The sequence below is a fragment of the Leucopleurus acutus genome, assembly GCF_964270905.1.
Source record: "Leucopleurus acutus genome assembly, chromosome: 3".
Classification (NCBI taxonomy): Eukaryota; Metazoa; Chordata; class Mammalia; order Artiodactyla; family Delphinidae; genus Leucopleurus; species Leucopleurus acutus.
Window position 1 is genome coordinate 23,967,414 of NC_139145.1, and position 26,246 is coordinate 23,993,659.

At 42.6% G+C, this 26,246-nt stretch overlaps 1 protein-coding gene across 1 annotated transcript in view; it reads right to left on the reverse strand.

The window, feature by feature from the left end:
- LOC309960020 (uncharacterized protein) overlaps nucleotides 1-26,246 on the reverse strand; it is a 345,721-nt gene that overhangs the window by 80,401 nt on the left and 239,074 nt on the right. Inside the window, exons 2-4 of the mRNA XM_082836572.1 lie at nucleotides 13,652-13,733; nucleotides 11,600-11,690; nucleotides 9,117-9,178 (exon numbers count right to left, since the gene is read on the reverse strand). Of these exons, the coding sequence (XP_082692698.1) occupies nucleotides 9,117-9,178; nucleotides 11,600-11,681 (144 nt within the window). The 5' untranslated portion in view covers nucleotides 11,682-11,690; nucleotides 13,652-13,733. The remainder of the gene's footprint in view (nucleotides 1-9,116; nucleotides 9,179-11,599; nucleotides 11,691-13,651; nucleotides 13,734-26,246) is intronic.

A 26,246-nucleotide genomic window follows, 5' to 3' on the forward strand; every position in this document is an offset into this window, starting at 1 on the left:
CAAAGCATATAATAATGTTTCTATTTCATAGAGAAGAAAATTGTATCTAAGCAATTAGTTAGTGATTAGCCCAAGACCACAGGGTTAGGCTGTAAGAAAAGAAGGCCAAAATGGTGATGGATGTTATAACTAGAAGATTATGGCTAATCAAATAAAAATATTCAAAACGGTCCTAATGTATTATTAGGATTTCTTTAGAATAACTTGGGTACCTTAGTGAATACAGCAGTGGTAGGCACTATAGTCTCTTTAATTTGCTAATCATACAAATCTACTTTAATATTCTTGGTGACAAGGAGCTAACTACTGATAAGACAGCTTCTTCAGTTTTGGGGCTACTCCAGGGTGAAATGCCGGAACGTCTTACTGCCTGCAATTTTACCTAGTTCTACCAGGGGGAATAAAGCAGAACAAGTAGCCACTGTTCTTGACAAATGGATACAGTTTCAGTTTTTCAAACTATGAGTGTCAGATTCATTCATTGTATCAGATAGATCTGTCAAATGGCTTTGCCCATTTACTAATGGATGGCACACTGCAGACACACATTGGGTCAAAGGACTCAATGTCACCTCATTGATACTGTCATCAATATAATTTGTATTGGCATTTTGTCTCACCCTGACTTTAAGGACTATGTGGGGAGATCCAAGTCTCCAGACCATGGACTGATCACCTCTGCTTGACACAGTATTCTCTGCTCATTTCCAGAGGGGACCAAGGATGAGCTCTTGTACTTCTGAGTCTATTCACCCTACCTGGCAACACATACTAGCTGGGCTGATTGGATCAAGCAGGAGCCCCAGAGTTTAAATTTCCAGCTGCATTGGAGGAAACAGAGGCTATGCCCCAATCCCATAACCCCTCACTTCTTACTGCTAGCCTATCCTAGGCTGTTCTTGCTGATAGGAGTACTTCATGCTAAAAATTAATTTTGCTTACCTGATGGCAGTCACACAACCTCAAATGCCATTTTTATAAATAAGGCAACCACCAATGGAGTGTGATTTAGGGTTTTTTCTTCTGTAGACCCTGCCTACCCTATAAAATCTCCCATTACTGCATCATGGAGACTATAATCCCTTTCCGAGGGAACAGATTCTTTCCAACCATAAGATGAAATAAGAACCTACATTTCCATACTGCCCAAAAGGAAATACATTGATTACAAAATGCAGGAGAATGACTGATTTTCCACATTTGTTGTGTTCATTAAAGGGTTTTTGAATAGACTTGACAGTATTAAAGAAGTTCAACACACACAAAATAAAAATTAATAAATGAAGAGAAAAAAATTGCATTTACAACAAACAACAAAATAAACACATTGATATATAAAAGGTTGTTATACATCGATGAAAAATGGATGCCATAAAGTCACAAACTAAAAAGTATTAACAGCCAATAAAGATATGAAAATATGTTCAACCTTGCTATTATTAATCAAAGAAATACAAATAAAATAATTCAGGTGTCATATTTTACTGACTAGAATGACAAAGTTTTAAAAAACTTGATAATACTGGTATTGCTATTGATAATACTGGTATTGATATTGATAATACTGGTACTGATGAGTGTGTGTAAGAAATCACATTGGATGTTAAACTCTTGGTAGAAATAAAAAGCACGGTAACCTTTCTGGAAGACAATATGTCAGTATGTACCAGAACTGACAACCAGCCATTCAAGTTCTAGAAGTCCATTCTAAGGAAATAAACAAATGCTCAAAGACATATGAACAAGGATGCTTGTCTCATTGTTTAGCAAAGCAAAACAGGAATAATCTAAATGTTGAACAGTAGGGACTGGTTAAATAAATAATAGAATGCTGTTCAACCATTAAAAATGCTGCTGCAGATTTTTATTAGGTGATGAGTAGTCATACTTATATTACTAAATAAAAATGTTATAGAACTGTTTTGTAGTTTGATATAATAATTAAAGGTATTTTATACTTGCATTGTATTTATATGCACCCCGTCACAAAAAAGTTTCAAAAGATACCCTCAAAAATGTTACAGAGATGATTTATCAGAAATGGGATTTTGAGTTATTTTTCTTTTTTTCTTTAAATCCTTTCAATTTTGGAGTTTCTGCAATGAGCCTGTATTATTTTTACAATTAAAAATATTTAAATTTACAACAAAAGGATCTAAATTCCTCCAGTTTTCCATTTATTTTCCATCCTGGCTCAGGGTATTTGTGTAAGAAAAAAAAAATCAGCTTATTTTCTCTTTTGTATCAATCTAAATTTACTTTTCGTAAGTTAACTATTTTAGTCTGGCAAAAGTTTCACACAGGAAAATTGTTAAGGTCTGAGTATTCTATTACCTTTAAAAGCACTGGAAACTTTGAAATTATTTCTTTCAGAATTTTCATATAATACTGACAGGCGGCAGGGGGGGAGGTAGCAAAATGAAGGGAAATAGATAGTAGTAGTCAACTTCAATTAAGAAAAAGCAACAAGAGGCAGTTTGTACTCTTTTGATACGGCAGAAGCCCCATGTGTCAACTCATGCTAAAGAATGTATATATACACACACATATATATGTTTGTGTGTATTATATGTATATGTGACACACACACATCCAGTCTTAGGCTAATCACTCACTGTGGCAGAAACGAGCTGTTGACTACACTTTAATTAGCTCCTCCAGCCTGTAGAGGCATCACTAGGACCAAGATAGGAACAACATTCTCCATCTCCGCTTGCATCTGGGTATGGTTCTATCCCAAAGAATGTGACCAGAGGTGACCTGAAGAGTTTATGTCTGAAGCATAACGAGTTGATAATTGTAGCTTGCAGCTTCCTCTCTCCTTTCCTTTTTAGGACAAACGTAGAGCCACTTGATGAAGGTGGTGGGTCCCTGAATAACTGAGCAGAAAACTGACCCACAGACCACCAAAGTCCATACTACACTCCTGAGTGAGTGAGAAATGAACTGTCCATGTGTTGCTCCACTGAGGTTTAAGGTTTATTATTTAGTGTTTAACTAATGCATTTTTTCTTTAAACCTCAGTTGCCTTCTCTGTAAAATAAAGTCTTTGAAAAGGATCCACTGTAAGTTTTTTCCCTTGCTTATGTTTTTACCTTAGTTTTTAATTCTCAGAAACATTGCGCGCATTTTACCTTTTAAGTTAGTTTTTCCCACAAAGACGGGTTCTTCAAGTTATGGAGAAGTCATAGCAGACTGTTGCTTCAGTTTAAGATACGCATTCACATATGAGATAAGAAGGGTGAGGACCCAGAGAAACGCCTTTGACAGAGGGGAGTGAGAGCATACTGAAGAATGTTTAGTAATAAAGAATTCAGATGGGAGAAACGGATGGGTTACATCTAACAGATTTGCTCAAAGGAATTCTGGAAAGGCAAACATGTGAAAATGTATAGCAAAGACATGAAATGCCTTTTGGTCCCTAAATGGATTTCATTTCAAAGACGTGCATATTGCAAATACATGTACCATAACACTTCTCTGTCCACTTCTAGAATTTTCTAAAGCCTGACAGAACATCTGCAGAGAGAGGATGTCATTCCAAGATAATCGACTGCAAGTGACTAAATTAAGATAAAAATGTCCTTAACCTTGAGCAGTTTTTAAAGAGATTTTAGAAGAAAGGAGCCCTCCAGGGGGTTGTATAACTATATAATTGTACCCTTTCTAAAAGGCTATTTACAGATACATAATGTTTCCCCTCCATTCTTTAAAGTAAAATATAGGATAAAAAAAAATAGTTTGGGGATAATATTTGTTTGGGACAGCAGGCACTGCTAATCAGTACCACTCTCTCCTTATTCCTTACTATCAGAGCCCTGGTTTAGAAGACCCCATTATCCTTAAGGCTAAGGCGGCCAGTTTAAAATCCGAGCTGATGAGATCTAAGTGCAAGTCTGCTGACCATCTGTGGTAAAAAATTTGCTCTCTGAGTTAGACACTGCCTTTTTTTTCTTACTTAATTTCTTTTTTTTTTTCCTTTTCTTTCTTCCTGCCCAAATTGTTGGAACACTATTGGAGATTCTGGGGTCATTTTGAAGCTATGTGGACGTGCTAGAGATGTGGAAGCTGGAAGAGCGAAGCAACCCAGTCCCCTGGTGATGCCCTTCAGCAGCTGGACTAACGCTAGAGGGACTATCTCCAAACTTCCTGCTACCCGTGGAAAGTAAGGTAAATCACTCATTCACTTTCTGTTACCTACTAACTGATCCAGAACTCTAACCTCAGGGTTCTAGAACCCTTCTCAGTATCCCATAGTCATACTCATGTTCCGGACTCCTGATCATCAGACTTGCTTACAGCAGATGTATGGGGAGGGCGGGCTCTTCTGGAAGCCCTCATACTTCCTCCCCTACCCCCACCACACACAAATAATGATCTTTATGTCCACTCATCCTTCTATCTACACTCAGAGGCCAGGGCCCCCAGGAAGGCTTCACTGACAACCCTTTACTCCTCTCTACATGCAGAAAGGGTAGAGGTGTGGGCTCTGGAATCAGACTTCCTAGACTTGAATTCTTAATGTTACTTACCAGTTTAGGACGTGGGCAAAGTAGTTGCCTTCTCTGGACACCCCTGTAAAAGAGGAACACTAAGTAGCACCTACGTACCTTACTGAAAGGATTAAATGAGCAAATGTAGGTAAAGTTCTTATAATTTTTTCTTGGGTCAATCAATTCTAGCTGCTATTGTTACCTTTGGCTAATTTAGGGCAGAGTCCCTTTGCCCTCCTTTGGTTCTCTGGGCCCGTCTCATTCACAACACACACAACCGCATACTGCAGAGTTTTGAAAGGTGGTTCTCAAAATGTGGTCCCTGGGCCAGCAATATCAGCCACACCTGGGAACTGGTTAGAACTCTGGCACTGGAGCCCAGCAATCTGTGTTTTAACAATATTCTCAGGCAAATCTGATGCACACTAAAGGTTGACGACAACTGAGAACATCTGGCTCACACTCTCCTGGAGGCATTCACCAAAAATAGAGTTACAGGACCTTACACCTGTCCAGCTGGAGAAGGGGTCTAGTAATTGCCCTGGTTATCATGCTTGTCATGATTTTTCAGCACATAAATGTTTGAGAATCACTGCCATTTTGAATGTGTGTTTCACTTGTCTGTTTTTCCAGTGGACTTTACTTCCTTGCAAGGAAGGTTTGTGAAGATTTGTTGCTGTTGTTTGCATTATTAGTTTTATTATGCTAATTCTAGAATCTCTGGTGCATAGTGCAATCTCAGGCAGGAAGTAGTGGCTCATTAAAACAGGTATTCCAGAAGTCTTAGTAGAACTTCAAGATTAATTCCTTCAGGAAGAGGTAAAATTGTCATTAGATGCAGATGATATGATACTATACAGAGAAAACCCTAAACACTCTACATGAAAACTACTACAACTGATAAACGAATTCAGCAAGGTAGCAGAATACAAGATTAACATACAGAAATTGGTTGCATTTCTTTATACCAACAATGAAATATCGGAAAGGGAATGTAAAAAAACAATGCCTTTTAAAATCACAACCCTCAAAATAAAATACTTAGGAATAAACCTCACCAAGAAGGCAAAAGACTTATACGCGGAGAACTGTAAGACATTAATAAAGGAAAGTGAAGATGATTCAAAGAAATGGAAAGACATCTCATGTTCTTGGATTGGAGGAATTAACATTGTTAAAATGCTCATACTACCCAAAGCAATCTACAGATTTAATGCGATCCCTATCAAATTATCCATGACATTTTTCACGCAATTAGAACAAAATCCTAAAATTCATACAGAACCATAAAAGACCCAGAATTGCCAAAGCAATCCTGAAGAAAAAGAACAACGTTGGCAGCATAGCCACCCCAGACTCAGACAGTACTCCAAAGTCACAGTAATCAAAACAGCGTGGTATTGGCACAAAAACAGACATATGGATCAATGGAACAGAATACAGAGCCCAGAAATAAACCCACACACCTCAGTTAATCTTTGACAATTAATCTTTGACAAAGGAGGCAAGAATATATAATGGGAAAGAGACAGTCTCTTCCGCGAGTGGTGTTGGTAAAGTTGGACAGCCTTATATAAACCAGTGAAGTTAGAACACATCCTTTCACCATACACGAAAATAAACTCAAAATGTCTTAAAGACTTAAACATAAGACATGACACCATAAAACTTCTAGAAGAGAACACAGGCAAAATATTCTCTGACATAAATCATACCAATGTTTTCTTAGGTCAGTCTCCCAAGACAATAGAAATAAAAATGAAAATAAACAAAGGGGACCGAATCAAACTTACACGCTTTTGCACAGCAAAGGAAACCATAAACAAAATGAAAAGACAACCTACAGAATGGGAGAAAATATTTGCAAATGATGCGACCAGCAAGGGCTTAATTTCCAAAATATACAAACAGCTCATACAACTTGATGACAATAAAAGCAAACAACCCAATCAAAAAAATAGGCAGAAGACTTAAAGAGACATTTCTCCAAAGAAGAAATACAGATGGCCAATAGGCACATGAAAAGATGCTCAACACTGCCAATTATTAAAGAAATGCAAATCAAAACTACCATGAGGTACCACCTCACACAAGTCAGAATGGCCATCATTAAAAAGTCTACAAATAACATATGCTGGAGAGGGTGTGGAGAAAAGGGAATCCTCCTACAACACTGTTGGTGGGAATGTAAGTTGGTGCAGCCACTGTGGAAAACAGTATGGAGGTTCCTCAGAAAACTAAAAATAGACCTACTATATGATCCAGCAATCCCACTCCTGGGCGTATATCCAGACCAAACTATAATTCAAAAAGACACATTCACCCTGATCTTCACAGCAGCAATATTCACAATAGCCAAGACATGGAAACAGCCTAAATGTCCATCAACAGATGAATGGATAAAGACGATGTGGTACATATATACAATGAAATACTACTCAGCCATTAAAAAAAAGAATGAAATAATGCCATTTGCAGCAGCAACATGGATGCAACTAGAGATTATCATACTAAGCAAAGTAAGTCAGAAAGAGAAAGACAGATACCATGATACCTCTTATATGTGGGATCTAAAATATGACACAAATGAACCTATCTATGAAACAGAAACAGAATCAGAGACATAGAGAATAGACTGGTGGCTGCCAAGGGGGAAGCAGGTGGGAAAGGGATAAACTGGGAGTTTGGGATTAGCAGATGCAAACTGGTATATATAGATTGGCTAAACAACAAGGTCCTACTATATAGCACAGGGAACTATATTCAATATCCTGTGATAAACCATAATGGAAAAGAATATGAAAAAGAATGTATATACATATGTATAACAGAGTCACTTTGCTGTACAGCAGTAATTAACACAACGCTGTAAACCAAGTATACTTCAATAAAAAATAAGTTAATTAAATTTTTAAAAAGATTAATTCCTTCAGAAGAACAAGTACTACACATTCACAAAAAAAGCACCCTTTGAAAGTTTAAATTTTTGAATTTCTTTGCCACTTCCTTAGTTTTGATCATCTTGGACAATATATTTTTAATACTGACTTTTAAAAAGAATTGTGTTTCAGTGTTTCCTATCCGTAGAGAGACAGAAACAGATAAGTACAACTAAAAACTTATTTTTCAAAAGTCTCAAAAGTATAAGGGAAATGAAAGTAATTATATCTTCAAATGATTTTGGGGTATGTTTCTAATTTCATACTTCTGATGCGATTCAAGATTAAAACTGTATTAAGACAGTTGAGACATGCCGCATTGGTATTAAATGAATTTAATTTTGTGTAAAGTGGCAGAAATATTTTCTTCAGCAAACATACCTGCAGATATAAAATCACAACCATAAATCTACAAAAAAGCAAGCTATTGAATGAAATCTGATTGGTTATTTCCCTGCAGTATGGATCTGCTAATAATTTAATTTACTACTTGCTAACAGAAGCCAAAATTTAAATATACATATATATATGTGTGTGTGTATATATCTATCTCTTCAATTTTAAATCATTCATATATATGAACAAGTATACATACACATATATAACAATTGTTCATATATATAAACAATTTAAATTAAAGAAAGTACATCTGGTGGCCTATTTTTTCCCCCCGATTTCTAAAGAACACCATATTCTATTCTCGGCAGTGGAATGTCAATCCACCTTAAGGGTTGTTCAATGAGCATATCTGAGAAACCACTGGTTTAGCCAATGATGTACTTATTGAGGGAGGCCCTAGTGCCACTGTCAAGAGCTTATCCACAGGAGAGATAAGAAGGTACTTCTTTGATTTGTGAAAAGAAGTAGTGAGGAATGGCAGGTAGCTGCAGGCTGATGACACGTGATGTCCATATATATGTAGAACCAACACCCATTTTCCATACCCAAATCCAAAACCTTTATATCATTAATCCCAGGCAAAAATGGTAAGATTCATATGTGTTACTATCCCACAGCTTCAAGATGCCTCTAAACTCAAATGAGTATGTCTTAGTTTTATCAGTGGAGGACAAACCAGGCTTCTATCACCAAGCCCCATTCCATAACGGGCAAACCAGTCCAAGACTTCTCTGAGTGCTGCAGGAGAGTCTATGGAAGGGGCGCTCACTCCACTGTGATGCCTAAAATGCCTTTGCACAGAGCAAACATTCAATACATGCTGAGTGAATGAATGAGTGAACTGGCTCATTTCAGGGAAATTCCATTCAACAGGCTGGCATTCCTTCCTACCCATCTTAACTGTTAAGCTTGCCATCAGACAAAAATTTAATTATAAAACATTAGAGCTGAGGAAATTTTAGAAACTGTCTACTCTCCAGAGGTATACAACTTTAATTCAGTGGTAAAAATCACTAGGAGTGATTTAGGAGTCTATCAGACCTCAGTCCAAATTCCACATCTACCATATTTTGGTGAGCAAATAACTACTTCTGAGGCTCTGTTCCATGTATGCATTATGGGATATCATAATAATACATACATTAATTGTATGACTATCAGGGGATGAAATGACACAACCCATTTGCCATGGTCGGCTAAGTAATTTGCACCAAGTAAGCACTCAAGACATTAGCCAATATTAATAGCGGAGAGATGAAAACAAAACTCTGGGACTGAGGCCTACCTTAGTGGCCCCAGTGGTCATAATGACTGTCTTCCATTCAGCCTGCTCTCTTCTCACTAAGACTAAGGAAGAGAAGATGAACAAATTAGGAATAACAATTTGAAAATGGTTTTATACTCCCTGAATGAATGGAATTATAATAAAATGATTCATGAGTTCTGCAGAAATATGATGAGACTTTAGATCTTTCTGTTAGTTCTCTACAAAACCAATTGATGGCCCTAAGATGTACCTTCCCACCCAGCCCCATCCTTACCACGATCAAACATCATTGAAAATGGAAAAGTCAACAACACATATCAACAAGCTAAGTTACAAGCCAGTGAAGTCTCAGAGCTTTGATAGAGAAAATTCAGATTTATCATTATATGTAAAAATAAGATGATATGAAGAACTCAGTCTAAAAAATATTACCTGGAGATCTATAATCTCTACAATAGTGCTATAAAAAGTAAAGAGCTAGAAATCTATTTAGATGGTTTTCCTTATAAGAAAGCACTTTCTGTATAACTTTTAATGTACTGTTGATGAGAACAATTCAACAAAATTCAAATAAATATCTGCAGATGTCCTACAAGAAGAAAAGAACAGAGTTAGATGTGACAGGGGATAACTAGACTTCAGGATGAGTAAGACCCTATACTTGACCTCAATAAAGTAACATGAAATACAGTGGATGAGTCATGTACAGAATGTCAGAATTCTAAAAGGCCAAGCTAAGTACCAAAAGGAACACGTGGGGACTCTTAAGAAGGAAATAAAATATTGGTTAGTTGATTACGAAAAGGCAGAAGGGAGTAGGTTCCCTTTGGCTGCTCTTTGAAGAGATCACTTCCTTTCCCACCTAGTCCTGAGGCTAGGGTGGCATGGGCAATAGAGGAATGTGGGGACTGAGAATCATTTCTACTCTCACCAGAGTGGCTGGAAGCAGATTTTCTTACCAGGATGTACTAGTATGCTAATATTTAAGGGTTCTTGAGGTCAGAGAGAAGGGTTTGAATACTCCGGCTCCATCTCTTGCTGTGGGTCAAGTTTCTTACCTTTCCAACACCTCGGCGTCTTTATCGGAAAATTGGGGATGATGATAACGTCTCCCACCTGAGTGTGAGAACTACATGATATAGTGCATACGCAGGGCTAAATTTGGTGCCTGGCAAACAGAAAGTGCTCAGTACGGCAGGCGAGTGTAGTGACAATAAAGGCAAAGATGACGGGGGTAGTGCCGGTGTTGCTTCTGCCCCCAGAACAGGCTCTGACTGGGAGAGAGTTAAAGCACCTTTGGGTTCATGGGGGTTTATATATAAGCAACGGTTGATCAATGTGAGCTGGTTGTCCAAATGATTATGTGCAATCTAAGAAAAAAATGGGCCTCAGATCTGCTCAGCTACTTAATAATATTAGCAGCGGTAGTAGTCAAAGAAGCTAAATTTTATTACGTGTTTATATGCCAAACAATGTGCTGAACGTTTTAAAAGGATTTACTCACTTATTACAACGAGGCTATATGCCAGGTCCTGATAATGTTATTCGTCTCTTTCAGATGTTGACTGAGCCTCAGACGGGTTACAAAAGCACCTAAGATCCCGTTGTCAGTACATGACGGAAATGAGTTCAAATCCAGCCTGTCTGACTTGTTCTTAATCACTAAGGTATGAAATTAAGCATGTTGCCCTTTGCCTGATTCTCCTTCTGAGGCCTGAATATTTCACTTAGCTCTCTGAGTGCAGAAGAGAGAAAATTCTCTCTCCTTGACCCAACTTGGCATCAATATCCAACTCCCCTTCTCAAAATGGGTTGCTTCAACGAGCAGCAATGAATGCCAGGTCGTGGACCAGTCACCTTGATGACTAAGAGTCAGACACTAGGGAAAGAAAATGCTCTGTGACAAACCTACCCTTGTACAGAAACAAGACAGAATGGGGGGACAGGGCAGAAGATAATGGAATAAGGCATAGGAAAATTAGCACCTGGCGTCGTGACAGTAATAATAATAATAGTATTAGTAGCAGTAGTAGTAGTAATAATAGACTTTACTATGCTCTAGGCATTGTATTAAGTGCTTGGTGTAAGTGACTTCATTTTAACATTGAAAACAAGTCTATGGGGATGAAATATTATTAACATCATTTTATAGGCAGGAGTATTAAGGTTCAGGTAATCAGGTAAATTGCCCAAGCTCATATGGTTAGCAAGTGGAAAGCAGAGATTTGAACCAGCACCTACACTCCTAACCATTATGCTATAACCATTATGCTGAAGACATAAGAATTCCAATGGTCTTTCCCCGTAACCCACTCCTGCACTCCAGACTTAAATAGTCCAAGATCAAGAGAGAGCAAGCTTGGAGTTGCCACTCTTCAGTGAGGGTCAATCATTTCAAAACAGTGTGTTTGCTAACAAGATGCAGTTCCTGTGATAATCTTCTCAACCAGCTATCAAGAAACAGGAAGCAAAGATTCAAGTAACAGTATGTTCCTACTTACGAGGAAGGTGGGACAGCACAGTGGACACTGGGCTTAACTGGTCTGGAAAACGTGGTCCCAGTAGGCATACACGCTGGTACATTTTCCCCACCTACCAAATACAAAAGAAGTATTTCATTTCCATGTTGCTCTTCAAAGTTCCACCTCATTCGTGCCTGTCATTCATCCTCTGGCCTCTTCCTGTCTCCATTTCTGTACAGAAAGGTGCTGAGTCTCTGCTCTCGGATATGAAAAGGGTGTGTTAGGAGAGGGAGCCATGGTACCTCGATGTCTTTTTCTTTCATCTTAATTCTATTATGCCAACTCCACTGAACTTAATTAGAGTGAATACAGAATTACACAATTACCCTCTGTTCTATTCTTCAGATGTTATATTTTGATAAAATTTACGACATGCTGCTCTCCCCTTGAACACCAGATGAACACTAGAAATGGATGTGTGTTGACATAAAATCTGTTTTAATTACAATTAAAGTATAGCTTACATAATGATAGTGTTAACATAAAATTATAGATGTGTAGAGACAACGTGGTCATGCAGTTTTTAGTATAAGTACATGCTTAGACCAATATCTGTTAGCGGAATGAAGATGGAAGAGAATTTTGGTTAAGCCACAAAGGCTGTTTAAGGACTTGCAGATAGCTAAGGGGAACTCAAAGACCAGTAAGATAATATTTCCCCTGCCACGTTTGCAATTGCAAAGTGAAGGGAAGATGTGAAAGCAAGTACCCCTATGGAAATTACAAGACAAGTACATTTTTTTCCTTGAGTACCTGGGTAAATGCTTAAATTCTAATGTATATCAGTGATGCAAATTTTCAACTGAGTTTGATAAATCATAAAATAATAATTATACATATATGTATATAAAACTGCATGGAACTAGGCAGTTCAGAATTACTTCTAATTAAAGAGGTACCCTATGACAACTAACTTAAACCTTACAAAATATGGTTCCAAGTACCCTATCAGAGTGAAAAGCCGGAGACTGAAAGGTTTATTGTAAATGTTTGTAGTCATGGTGTCTTAACTAAAACTACTATGTCACAAATACTATTAAAATAATTGTGACATTTTATTCACTTTTACTGCAAACAACAAAAGAAACTATAGGTATTTTTTCATTTCAGGTAATTATTTTAGCTAACAGTTATTAAATGTTTTGAGAAGACAGAGTGCTAATTGCATTACTTCATTTTATCTTTAAAATAGCGCTTCCATGTAATTATTCTTAATATCTCCATTGTATTAAAGTGTATCTCTAGTTTAGCCCTTTCTTCAGAACTGCAGACTTGTGTATCCAACTGTGTACTCAGCACCTCTACTTGGATGTCACGAAAACATCTCAAATCTTATACCTCCAAAACTGGTCTTTAATCCCCCAAACATGCTCTACCCCAAACTTTTTCCATCTTAGGTGACAGTAACCACACCTTTCCAGTTCCCCAGGCCCTAAATCTCGAATTCACCCTTGACCCCCTCTTCCTTTCCATTCTTGCATTCAATCTACCACGAAATGCTGTCACAACCTTTCCAATGTGCCACTTCTGAGAATTACCAGCCGCTAGCAGCCTGGTGCAGGCCAACAACATAGACCTCGAGGATCCTGTAGTCGCCTCCCGAGATTCTCCCTGACTCCACTCTCTCCCCACATCCTCAAGACCACAGATACAGCTATGCTTTTCAAAAAAGAGACAGTTCATGCCACACCTCGGCTAAAATCCTGCCCCTGGCTGCCTACATTTAGAGTAAAAGACACAATGCATGTGATGGCCTCCCAGGACTTACCCAATCCATCCCATCACATATCCGACCTCCAGCCCTCCTGCTGTCTCTTCCTCCCCACTGACTAAGTCAGTCAGGGTGGCCTCCTTGATATTCCTCCAAGCTGCCGGGCATATTTCTGCCTTAGAGTGTTGGGACTGGTTATTCTTGCTCCCAGGGAGTGGTCTCCCCCTCATACATTCTGACAACTCCCTCACTTCAAGTCTTTGCTCAAATGTCAACTTATAAAATCCACCCTGACTACCCTATTTAAAATCAGAACCTACCTGTACACTCCTCCAGCACTCCCAACCCAAGCCTCTTCAGTGAGCTTCACATCCTTTTCCTTCTCCCGTAGCGTCCATCAACCTGTGACAAAGCATAGAGTTTATTTATAACATCCGTTTCCACACGAGAGTGTAAGGAGGGAGAAAGCATGCAAGAAGGAGCACGCAGGCAAAGGCTCTTGTCTGATTTATTCATTGATACGTCCAACCATAGAGAACAGGAAGATGCTTGATAAATAGTCCTGAAAAAGATACAGAAGAGGAAACTAGTAGTAAAGCTCAGAAAGTTTAAGTAACTTCCTCAAGGTTCTAGAGCTAGAAGAGGGTCACAGTAGAATTCACACTTGGGGATGTCTAACTTCAAATCTCTTAGCCTCTCTGCTATCTTTTTTTTTTTTTTTTTCTTCTTTGCGGTACGCGGGCTTCTCACTGTTGCAGCCTCTCCCGTTGCGGAGCACAGGCTCCGGACGCGCAGGCTCAGCAGCCATGGCTCACAGGCCCAGCCGCTCCGCAGCATGTGGGATCTTCCCGGATCGGGTCACGAACTCTCAACCACTGCGCCACCAGGGAAGCCCCTCTCTGCTATCTTAAGTCCATGCAATTCAGGATCTGTTTTAATCAGTGCCATGGAAATTCTCACTCCACTGAATAGGATCACTAAAGTGTTCTCTGTCTAGATTTATATATATATTTTCCATTTAAACAAAGGAAACAGAAGAGGGGAATTCATCATGGGTTATTCCGGTAGTTTTACAGCAATGTTAGCAATAATGACATTTAAGTAATAGTGATATTTAGTGATAGCATAATAATAATAAAATAATAGCTCTTAAATGTATTGAAGACGAATCGCATGATAACTCGGTGCTAAAATATTTCCATGTATATTTTCTGCAAAATCCTTATGAATATTCTATCAGATGAGCTTGATGTGTAACTCCACCAGGCATACTTCTCTTATTCCGCTTTCAAAGATAAGGAAATTGATGAGAAGTGTGGTAACCGTTTGATCAAGATGAGACTGGTAATAAGTTGTGAGTATAAATTTAAATTCAGGTCTAACTCCAGAATTTGATTCTCAATCCATACATGAAAATTCTGATAATTCCTTTGATAAGAGTATGTTTTCTCCTGGAAAACATCCCCCATTATGTCTGCCTGTGCTCATACCTTCAGAACACAGTCAAGTTTAAAACATGATAAAAATGTTTAAATAGTGTTCTTTAATAAATGGAAATATCTTCATCTCAACAATAACACAAAAAGGCAGGCTGAGCCCTTTGAAGTGGCTCTCTTCCATCCAGAACAAGAGAAGGAATCAACAGCTGCAGAGTAAAGAAAGCATGAAACCCAGAGATGGAGGATTCTGTAAATGACCAATTACAAGACTATTAAGCCGCACTTTCACAGCAAGAGGCAAAATATTCCATTAAACTGAAAATTCTTCTACCCCTCACTCCAAGGCCCACACAAACATTAATGTTGCATTTATTAGGATGTATTTCCTGTGCTCTATCAACTTGACTTTCAGCAACTGTATTAATACAGTCCTTTCGCTTTGCACATATATCTGAATGATGGATTCCATTACTGGAGTTTTGTAGAAAGAGTGGAGTGAATGAAGTAAAGTTTGGGAAGAGCCATCATAATCCATAATGATGGGCACTGAATCAGGACAAGAAGAAACCTCTCTTCTCACTTATTTGAATGAGAATTCTAACTGATTCACTTTGTTATAAAGCAGAAACTAACACACCATTGTAAAGCAATTATACCCAAATAAAGATGTTAAAAAAAAAAAGAAAATTCTACTATATATTTATTGCCTCTGTACAGGGCCATGTGTTGAATAATGGAAAACAAGCATCTTTCATTTGGAGGTAGGATTTGTGTGCTCAAGTTTCGATGGGCCTGCAGAATTAATCTTGTTTTAGAAATGAAATAAAATGTAATTTCTTACTGTAAGTAGATGTGGTTAAGCAACTGGCAACTTTGATGTCTTTAAATCACTGCAGTTTCAGGGTAGGCAAATCTATAATTATTTCAAGCACTTCTTTATTGGTGCAACAACTGAGCAGTGTACATAGTGGTCAACAACCTCGGCATTGTCAGACGACTCTAAGTTTGAATCTAGACTTTGCCACTCACCAGCTATGTGACTTTCAGCTATGAGAATCACTTTCTTCAGCTTTACAGTGTGGATTATTATATGCCCTTTGCAGAACTACTGTAAGAACTAAATGTATATGGGCACAGTGGCTCATAGTTAGGGCTCAAATTAGTATTGTGGTCACTACTAGTAGTACTGAAAAGAAATTAGAACTTCTATTCTCATAAAGTGGGATATGTGTCCCTGTATCATTGTAATTTCATATCATTTTACTTCTGACCTTATAATAGCTTGATCCAAGAAACATTTAGCAGTAAATATAATTGAAAGAAGATTACCTGTCAAACATGAAATACTGTAGTATCAAGTGTGCTGGCACAATACTCTTCTCAGATAATTAACCTGTAAAAATATGTTACTGTCTTCTTTTTAATTGAGCACACTGAACATATATATTTACTGTGCCAATTGGCGAAAGGTCCATTAATTAATCAGTCTAACTATATGTTGCATAAAAGTCTTCTAAACATAATCATATATGTATTTTATTTGTTGGGAAAATGTGTTTGTGATTGTTCTTTTCTGCCTATTTAAAGTTAAAGAGGATGAGAAGTAGAGTTAGGCTTAATGTACTTCGTACTCCATTATGCCATGAAAATGCTTCTGTGCCCTGGAGACAACAACAAAAGATTTGCTTTAATGACAAGAATCAAGTATGTTCTAAAGCTTCCAGGTAGGAGGCGTATAGGTTGCAGTTTATATCAGAAGTCTTTGCTCTCTCTCTCAACTGCGTCTAGATGGGAAAGATGTGGTCACAAGTGCTTCAAGGTGATATAGTAAATGTTGGAAAAGACGGGGGTAGGAGGCAGAGTTTTGAATATCTCAAACCTGAGCTAGAAGGATTTTATTTAAAGAAAATAGCGGATATTATTTTTCACTTAAGGAAGCAAACCTGACATTAATGTAGGAAATTAGCTCTTTTAGCTATGATGCTTTCAAATGCACATGGCTGAAAACAAATTCAAAATAGTCAAAGGAAATTTAAAAACAAAAACCAAACAACAACCACCTCAACAAACAAGTACTAGAAATTCAGGGATGCAGCCATATTCAGATACAGTTGGATATGGAAGTTCCAGAGTATTAGCAGGGTTCCAGCTCTCTCTCCATCGCTCAGCCCTGCTTACCTCTGCAAGACTTTATTTTACAGAAAGTCTCTCCTTGTGCTGGATGGTCACTGGGAGTCCCAGAGTCATATCTCCCCAGCTTAGAAATTCCAGAGAGAAAAGACAATTCTTCCATTTTGCTCTGAGAGAAAAGTCCTGGGGAGCAGTCTGATAGACTTAGCCGAGGTCAGATGCCTACCCATGAGCCAATCACCTGCTTTACTGGAGTTCAGTCCCTGGGCGACTCATCCCCGGGGCCCGTGAGGAGGCAGGATGGCATTATCTGGCAGTTCTCCAAGAAAAGCCTGCTGTTTTTGTAAGATGAAAGGGGAGAGGACATGGATAATGAAACCTGTATCTGCTTCTGTAAAATCCACAGAATCTTACTCCCTGCCCTGTGTCGATGACCATGCAGTAAGCTGACCCAGGAGGTCATTTTTCCACAACAGCCTTTATATATATGACTAAGGAACACACTGGTAAAAGAATATGGGAGAAAGTCTGAGTATGACAAGTCAGCTAGACTGATATTAACTAAAAAAGCTGTGTGAAAATATCCTTAAAAAGTTGCCCCCAACTCACTCAAAGTCCAAAGTTGGAGCTGGAAATACAATGTCATGGAGTTTGGATAAGAACAGGTTTTCTCCAAGCTGAACTATGACACAGAGATTAGCGACTTCGAGAAACTATACTTTTCCAAAGAAAAAACATCACATGAGAAAAATGAGACGTAGAAAAAATAAATGACTTAAGGTAACATAGCTAATTAATGGCAGGACTGAGACTAGAGTATATACTTTGTGTAATTGGCTATGGTTTGTTTGTTTGTTTGGTTATCAGTTCAAAACGAGACAAACTTAAAGAAAGGAAACACGACCAAAACTCAGTGGTTGGAAAAGAGATGGATGTGAACGCCCACTTGTTTCTTACGTATAAAGTTACCCCTCGCAGTGTTTTGCAGGAGAAAACGCTGGCTCTTCCCAACGTTGATTACATACACAGAGATTCCAAAGACAAGACAAGTGCTTTGCAAACAAAGTAACTAGAACCAGCTCAGGCTTCCCCGCGCCGGGTCCTACGTTCCACGGTCAGAACCACCAACTGTATCCCCCCGGGTAACAAGGTGATTCAGAAAAGCTGGCGTTTTCAGAGAAGGGAGAACACTTAGCCGGGAAGAGAGGAGAAAACTTGCTCAGCTTCTTGCTGGGGTCTGAAACGATCCCAACAGAGTCCTTAAACCCCTCAGGTTTCCCCAATCAAGCACCCTCGCCTCCAACCTGGGCCACCCCAGATCTATCAGACGACAGAAGTCTGCGGACGCACGAAGAGCTGACCACCCCACGAGAGGGACCTACGCGCGGCCGCGCCCACTCATCCGCCGCTCCCCGGGAGACGGGAGACGAGCCCGGGGTCCAAGTCCTGGGCGTGGCTGACTCACCCCTCTCCGGGCCCAGCTCCAGCTCACCTCGGCGCGGCCCGCCTGGGCGCCGCCATCTTTACCACGAAGGGGGCCTCGCGCCGGAGGCCCCTGAGAGGGCGCCCTGAGCGGAGCCGGAGCGCCGGGGAGCCCCAGGTCGGCGCCCTACGTGCCCCGCGCGCTCGCGCAGCGTCCACGCGCGACGAGAGTCCCTCACGCAGCCCCCGACCCAGGCTTCCGCGGACCCGGCGCCCCGCGCAGCCCGCACCGCGGCTCAGGCGGCGCCGAGGGCGGCCCGGGCGGAAGAGCGGGCGGGGGCACGCGCTCGGTAACCTGGCAACGCGGAGCAACCTGGCGTCTCCGGCGAACTCCAGCCCTCTACCGCGAGGAAGCACGGACCCCCGCACCCGCCGCTCAGCCCGCGCCGCCCTTCGGTCGCTCCGCCCGCCGCTGCCGGCTGGCTATGGTCTTTTAAATCCATGATACAACGTCTATATGTGACGAATCTGTTAAACCCTAAATGTTTATGATATTCAAGTAATCCAGTATCTGAATTATTCTTGAAGATAAAACATCCAAAGACTTCTTAATTGTATGGGTATACATACATAAAATACACGTGGAGGTAACTTCAAATATAGTATGTGCCTGTCTGTATTCCTTCCCCCTCCGCTCTTTAAAACATGCCCCTTTAAAAATTGCCCACTCACCATCTGTTAGGTAAATTTGCTGAAACACAGTAAATGTGGAGACAGAAATTGTTATAGAGACTATTCCAAATGGCACTGACACCTGTATTTATGAAATGTTTAAAAGGGTAAGTTAGAGTTGTTTTTTTTAAAAAAAAAAAAATCCCACTATAGTAACACCACATCATCCTAGGTGCCCAGTTCTATCCAATTACATAAGATGGAGAGAGAGAGAGAGAGGAGGAAGAGAAAGAAGAAAGGAAGAAAACCAAGTACTTATGTATAAAATGTTGCTGCCAAAGTTTGAGATTATACTCAAGCATCAATGAACAGAAGGAAAACGCTTACAAATTTACAAATGTATTTCATTTATGGTGTGAGGGACACAGGTTTAGATTTGCAACACGCTCCCACAAGGGTCAAATTGACCACTTTTTTCTATCTAGTTGCTCTTGAGAGAACAAAACAATTGAAACAGATGCCATTCAATTCCAAGTCTATAGCTTAGACCATGTCACTGCACATGAAATATTGTTCATTCAGAGTCAGCACACAGCAAGAGTAATTTATACTCTCAGAGTGTTTGCTCTCAAGTCAATAGCAGAGAAGCCTTGAATAAAAACGTTCCCATTACTTTCCATTGTAATAGATCTTACTTATAGCCCATGAAACAGTGGTCAGAGGAGATTTATTCTTTGGATACCATATTATATAATCTCTCCACTTTAAGCCATCCCCCACTCGGCGATTATTTTTTAAATATGTTACTCGTAGTCAATATTAATTTACATTTAATCTTTCTTAGCATTAGGAGAGTATTATTTTGTACAGGCTCCGAAACAAATCTCCCGAAATTCCTCCCTGATGCTCCCTTCAGGCTGAAAATGCATTGCAGGGTGGCTGCAGTGACTTAATTCTAGTTGGCAGAGCCCTGGCCTCACACTAATTTCATTAGCCTCAAACTCCTGGATTTGAAAGATCCACTGAATAGGATTCCTGTCCTCTGACATGTCACTTACTAACCAATTCAGTGTGCATACAGAGGAGACAGAAAGGACTTGCTCAGCTCTGGCCCACCGGCAGGCAGATGAGAATTCCCCGTCAGAGACACTGTTTACATCTGAGTGGTCATTCTTGCCCGGGTCCTCATTTTCAGGAAGGAAGTTCAATCCAGGCTTTGCTGGCAGCTGCAGCATTTGTTACATCCATTACTAGCTCCTTGTTCCTTCCTGCCCCCCAGTGCTTAGCATCCCCCATTTCAGTCACTAAGTCTTCCTTCCCCCAGCCTAGAAGCTTACCTCACCATAAATTTTTACCTCAAATGAATGGTTTGACACATTCCCCACAGCAACCCACAGGGACTGGGGAAAAGAAAACTCAAATCTCTGGAGAGCTAAGAATTCAACCATTTAGAGGAGTTTCTTTTATCCAGGACAGTCTTCATTGAGCTGAACCCTGCAATCCCAGAGAAGATTCACCTACCCGTTCTTTTCCTCTTTCCCTAAAGTGACTGTGTCTTTGAACAAGGGGTCTGTGTTCCACTATTCTCTCTATTCATTTTGCAGGTTTACAGAGGCTGGGAAACTGGGGACTGGACTTACATGCCAGGAGCTTCTAAGATCACACGCAAAAATAAGGTTACTGGAAGAGACTGTTGGAATCTATCTCTGTATATTTGAACATGGGCAGTGGTTAACCAGGATGCTCACACCAAGCTTATATCCAGCTTGCAGCACAAGCCACAAGTTGGTGCATCCCTCCTACTACCAGCCTCTTCTCAATAAATCCAGGTGAAAACTGGGGGCTCTTTTCCCTCAGCTGTTCAATCCAACATGAATAGCTGCAATTTGCAAATTGGAGGAAAATGACAGTGTTTTCTCTGAATGGTTTTGGTCCCAACGCACACTGCTAATGCTGGCATTCAGTTCCTTTCCTTCCCAGCCCAGGGAACGGGGGAACTAAGCATAAGGCAAGCGTTCTCTTTTCTTGCAAGTGCCTCAGATCCACACACCAGAGAAGGAATCAGCTCCCCCTGGAATCTTTTTCAGCAAACACAATCCTTCACCTAGTCTGCAAGCTCTCTCTTGACTTTAAGATTTCACTCTTTTTTCGACAGGCAGGCCCATCTGCAAGCTCCCAAGCTCCAAGTGAAGGCACCAAAATAATTTTTAAAATGTCAAACAGCAAATGTGCCTTCAACCCCCAGAGCTCCAGTAAAAATACTGTGAGTTGCCCCTGTGGTTCTCAGGTGACCTCTGGCCTCATCCTCCCTGCAGCGCTGCCTCCTCAGGTTCTCTAGTTTAAGCTCAGAGGTAAAGGAAGTGCTTCTGGGTTTTGCTTCCAACAACCCAGGCTCTTCCTGAAAGCATTACCTCAAAGTGAAGGCTGCCCAGAAGCACTTTTGGCCTTGCAAACATCTAGAGGTGGCATACTCAACAGGTGCTAGGGATGCTCAGAGGCTCAGAGGGGCCATACCAGGCTGCAGCTTTAGACAGGCACCCCTCCTTCTGGCACAAACACAAACTTCATACCCCTGGGTGCTGATGTAGTGACAGCTTGAATCTCACAAGGAGTCCCCTCCAGAAACCCAACATGCTTCAGGAAAGGCACTTGAGAGGGAGCCGACTTTTTAGCTACGGGGAGCATAAGGGTCAGCCAGAACATCTGGAGAAGGGACTAACGGAGCTTGGGTCCTACCAGGCAGGGAGAGAGCTGTGCATTAGGAAAGGATCACTTCAAGACAGAGATGAACAAAAAACTTGGAGATAGGGGTAGAGAAGGAAAAGAGAGGCAGAAATTGAAAGGGAGAACATAAAAACAGACAGACAAAAAAAAAAAAAAGCAGGGAGAAAGAGACACAAGGAGAGAGACACACAGGAAGAAAGACAGAGAAACAAGAGAACCCATAGTCACGCAGACCCTGAAACTCAATTTCTTCATCCAGAAGCCATCCATCTATACCCAGGGCGGCACAGGAGCCTTGGGGCCGAGGCTGCGGGAGCAGGCGGTGAGAGAGCACTGCAGCACCGCCCACCGCTCAGCGGGCCCGATCCGCCGTCCTCGCATCTTCAGCCGTCCTCGCATTCTTCCGCCGTTGCCCGCCTGCACCCGGAGCTAGAGGACCGCCCGGCCTTGCTCAGCGCACCCTACTGCCTCCCTCCAGGCGCCTTCTTGTCTGGCTCTGAGAATCGTCCTCAAAACCCAGGACTGGGGTTGGGGGCTGCGTTAGAGAGGTCGTGGGAAAGGATGGGCACAGGGTGGGTGCAGACAAAGCGACTGTGTTTCGCAGTTAGCATGAGCTCACCTCCGGGCTCTGAGCTGGCAGGAGTAGAAAGCTGATCGCCCGGCTCCTGCCAGTGGCCGGATCGCAAAGGCAGTTTAGACGGTGCAAACAACTGCCCAGAGCAAATCACCTGGGGGCACGTCTGCGGGTGGCTTCTCCCCGCTTGAGGACAGTCCCCACGCCTTCCGCCCCATGCCCTCGCAGAGACAGGTTACAGGTCAGGAAATCCAACCCGAGCGAAATGGGCAATTCACGTCCAAATGTAGGTGAAGACCTAGCCTTCGGTTTAAGAACTGCCTCCCTAAGCTCTTCTGGAAATTTTCCAAGGGAGCTGCAGCTTGTCGGGCGGCTTGGGGCAGGGAAGCTGGGGAGTTGAGAAATGCCTAGTTTCTAGGCGTCTTCTCATCTTTCATATTCCTTGCGCCTAAGTGGCTCTCACAGGAGCCCGGCACTTTTACAAGCCTGTTTTGGAACCATATTTCACTCGAATGCAAACCCATTTAAATCATCGCCTTGTTTTTCGGAGACTGTTTCTTGTCAATGGGGCCATAAATCCAGAATGTCAAGCCGGATGGAGTGGAGCGCGGACAGGGGAGAGATGGAAGGGAAATGAATCAAGCAGGGAAAGTACCTCCTCGGGTGAGGTGGGAGGGATTCGGCAGGATCTCCAGGGTGGAAATGAGCGAAGGCTGACCAGACCCCGCACCCCTGGAGTCCAAGCCAGCCTTCAGGATAAAGAGCGCGGGGAGCTACGGCGCGCTCTGCCCCGGAGGGAGCGCCCCCCTACCTGGAAAAGCCTCAGGATGTTGACTACCATGATGGAGACCGAACTCCCCGAAGCCCCAATCACTCCAACTACTTTCTCGGGCTTGACGAAAACCGGAGGCTCGCCGTTGGTGCAGCGCACTTCGGAGGTGTCCTTCTGGATGAGCGCCTGGACGAAAGTGAGCGACTGTTCGAGCGCATAAGTGTCCCTGGAACAAGTGTCCAGGATCCGCGCTCCCAGCGTCACGTTGGGCAGCAGGTTGGGATCGCTGTTGATCTGGTCCAGGGCGTAGAGCATCGCTTCCAGCCTGTGGATCCCGTTCTCCCTCTTGATGTCGCCGCAGGGCACTCCGCTGGGACCCTTCGCGTGCACCGGGAACAGCCCCCCGAGGGTGACGTCCCCTTCGATCCGAATGGAGTGCGGGGCGTACATCTCCTGGCCGCGCGCCGCCGCCGCCAGCGCGCACAGAAGCACCTCCAGCACGCAGCAGGGAAGCTTCATCAAAGTCAGGGCGCGGAGCAGCTTCCCCAGCTGGACCATGCTGCTCCCGCGGCTGCGGTGGTGGCGGCGGCACTCGAGGGGACGGTGGCGGGCTCGCCGGAGTCCTGGCCCCTTGGGGTGAGCTCCTCCGGGGAAGCCCAGGGTCTCCTGCGGGCGAGGAGGGTAGGGGCGCCCGGGAAAGGGCAGCCGGCGAGGGTGGGGGGTCCCGCGGCGCCTGCCATCTTGGGGCGCCGTGCGCTCTTGGGTTCCCCGGCCAGCGCGCCGCGCTCGAGCTCGCGCTCGGTGGCTTGCAGCTCGAGCTCTCCAACAGCCCAGCACTGGGGAGAGAGCGAGCATGGCTATCGCTTTAAATGCGCGTTCGGCTCCCTCTCCTCCTCCGCCCACTCCCTCCCACCCTCGCTCGCTCTCAGGCTCTCCCCACCCTTCCCAGCGCCCACCCTCCCCACGGTTTTGCATCATCACGCAGGGAGGGGCTGCGTGCTGAGGTAAGAGGGGAGGGAATAGGTGGGCGGCTGTGGGGGGGGGGAGTACTTCCGATTGGGAGTTTCGAGGTCCCCAGGGAATCTGGGGATTGCAGGTCGCAGGCGAAGGCTGAGCTCCTGCTTCGGTCTCACTGTAGAAGCCGCTCGCTCGCCCGCCTGCACCCACACGCACATTCTAGGCACAGGGTGGCATCAGCCCCGGACAGGGCGGTTCTAGCTGGGGCTGACTGCTTCCAACCCTGAGGTCCGGAGCCGGGACTGTCAGCGCCGGGAGAATGCGAGGTAGTCGAAGGTGATGCCGCCAAGCATGAAGGGTAGTAGGGAGACTCCAGTCTGTACTGCTAATTCGTCTGTGCCAGTTTTTCCTAAGAAAAACACACATACACACAGGAGCCTGATTTATGACCTAAAGAACCTTTACGCAGAGACTTCTCCGGGGCCAGGCACTGGGCTAGCCTGTAGGGAAAGACGCCAACAAGAAATGCTGGGAATGGAAATGCATCTTTGGTCTTCAGGGGTTACTGTGGCCGGAGCCGGATGAAGTAACCCTGGTCTCCAGTAAATCTGTGGCGGATTCGCTCCTTTTCTTCCTTTCATCGCAAGAGATGGAACAACTGAGAACTCTGCAGAGCGCCCTTTCTTCTCTGGCGCTGACAGGTGTAAGGCTCCCTCCTACCCATTTCCAGAGATGCTTTTGGGCTGATGTCAGGTTTCCTCGGGCAGGAAATAACAAGAAAGAGGTGGCAGTAGGAGGAGCAGACAGAAATCTCCCCATCGATCCAGTGATCCATTCTTCTTTTTTTTTTTTTTTTCTGGCTGAAGATTTGGGGGGTTTGGGGAGTGGAACCAGGATGCCAGAGCAGGTTGTAGTGCAGTTAGGAAGCTGTTTTTCAAAGGTGTCCCCTCCTGCAGGTCCAGCCCAAACTTGGCCCATTAAAGCAACAAGTGGCCCTAGTTCCTACACAAGGAAGGGCAATGTATCTGCCCTTGGTGCCCACGTGTACTGCTTATGGTGGTCTCTACTCTTGCTGAGCCTTTCTGTTGGAGGGCAGCGAAACTGTCTTATACAGAATTGAGGGCGCAGAGAAAACCAAAACAAGACTATACTTTCTGTTGTAATATTAGTGTACTAAAGAAAAATGTCCTTGCACATAAACAAAACAACACACACACACACACCTAAAAAGTCAGAAGTTGGGAAGTTGGTTGTCTCTTCCACCAACCACCTGTATGACCTTGGCACTTCTGTTCCTGTGCCTGAGTTTTACTTTGCCCATCTGTAAAATGATGAAATTGAATTGAATGTTTTACAGGTTAACTTTTAACTTTCAAATCCTCTGTTGAAATAGGTCATGCACCTTTGGCCATGGTGTTCTTTTTAGACCAATATCCTTTGTTGCTTTATGTGTAGGGCACCCGTTTTTTGATACCCAAAAAACACTCCAAACATTTCCTGGTACAGAGGATTTTATTTTTTTTCTTCTTGACCACCCATTTATCTTCCTTCTAGGGAGAGTCCAGTCCATCATTTTCTTTTCAGACATGCCCCTCCTCCAGGTTTCAATACTTAAGGTTTGAGGAGGAAAAAAACCTTCTGGCTACAGTGTTCAAGGAAGGGAATAGAGGCTAACAAGAGTTATGCAGGGCTAATCCCTGGACTTCTGCTGGAGTAACGAGGTTGATGACATAGGGTTACCACTGTCCAATAGACAATCCGTGCCGGAGTTAAAAGAAAAAGGAGCCTCCTTCCTCTAAATGCTTTATGTATATCTTTTGGACAACGTTACACTATTTGATTTTGTAAAAACATACCATTTTACTGCCATCTTCAAGAAAAGTGATGTAAAAACTATGCGAAGCTACCCCTGTATACAATGTGATCATCAATCACTCATAGATGTGATGCCCTGCTATATAAGTGCACACCTTGTGCAACCTTATGCTGTGATGCGCCCGCCCCTTCCAGCCAGCCCTGGAGCTGCGAGGGTATAAGCCTGCAGCTGTGCCAGAAGCTCCCACATAAACAGGGAAATATTTGAATCCTATAATGAGAACTACCAGAGAGGAGAAAAGGCAGAGAGAAGAAGGGGTGGGGAAGAGAGAAAGGGACCTGGTTAGAACATGTGAACTCCTGGATCCACATGTGCCTGAAAGATTGCCTCTTTTTTTTCAATTATATAG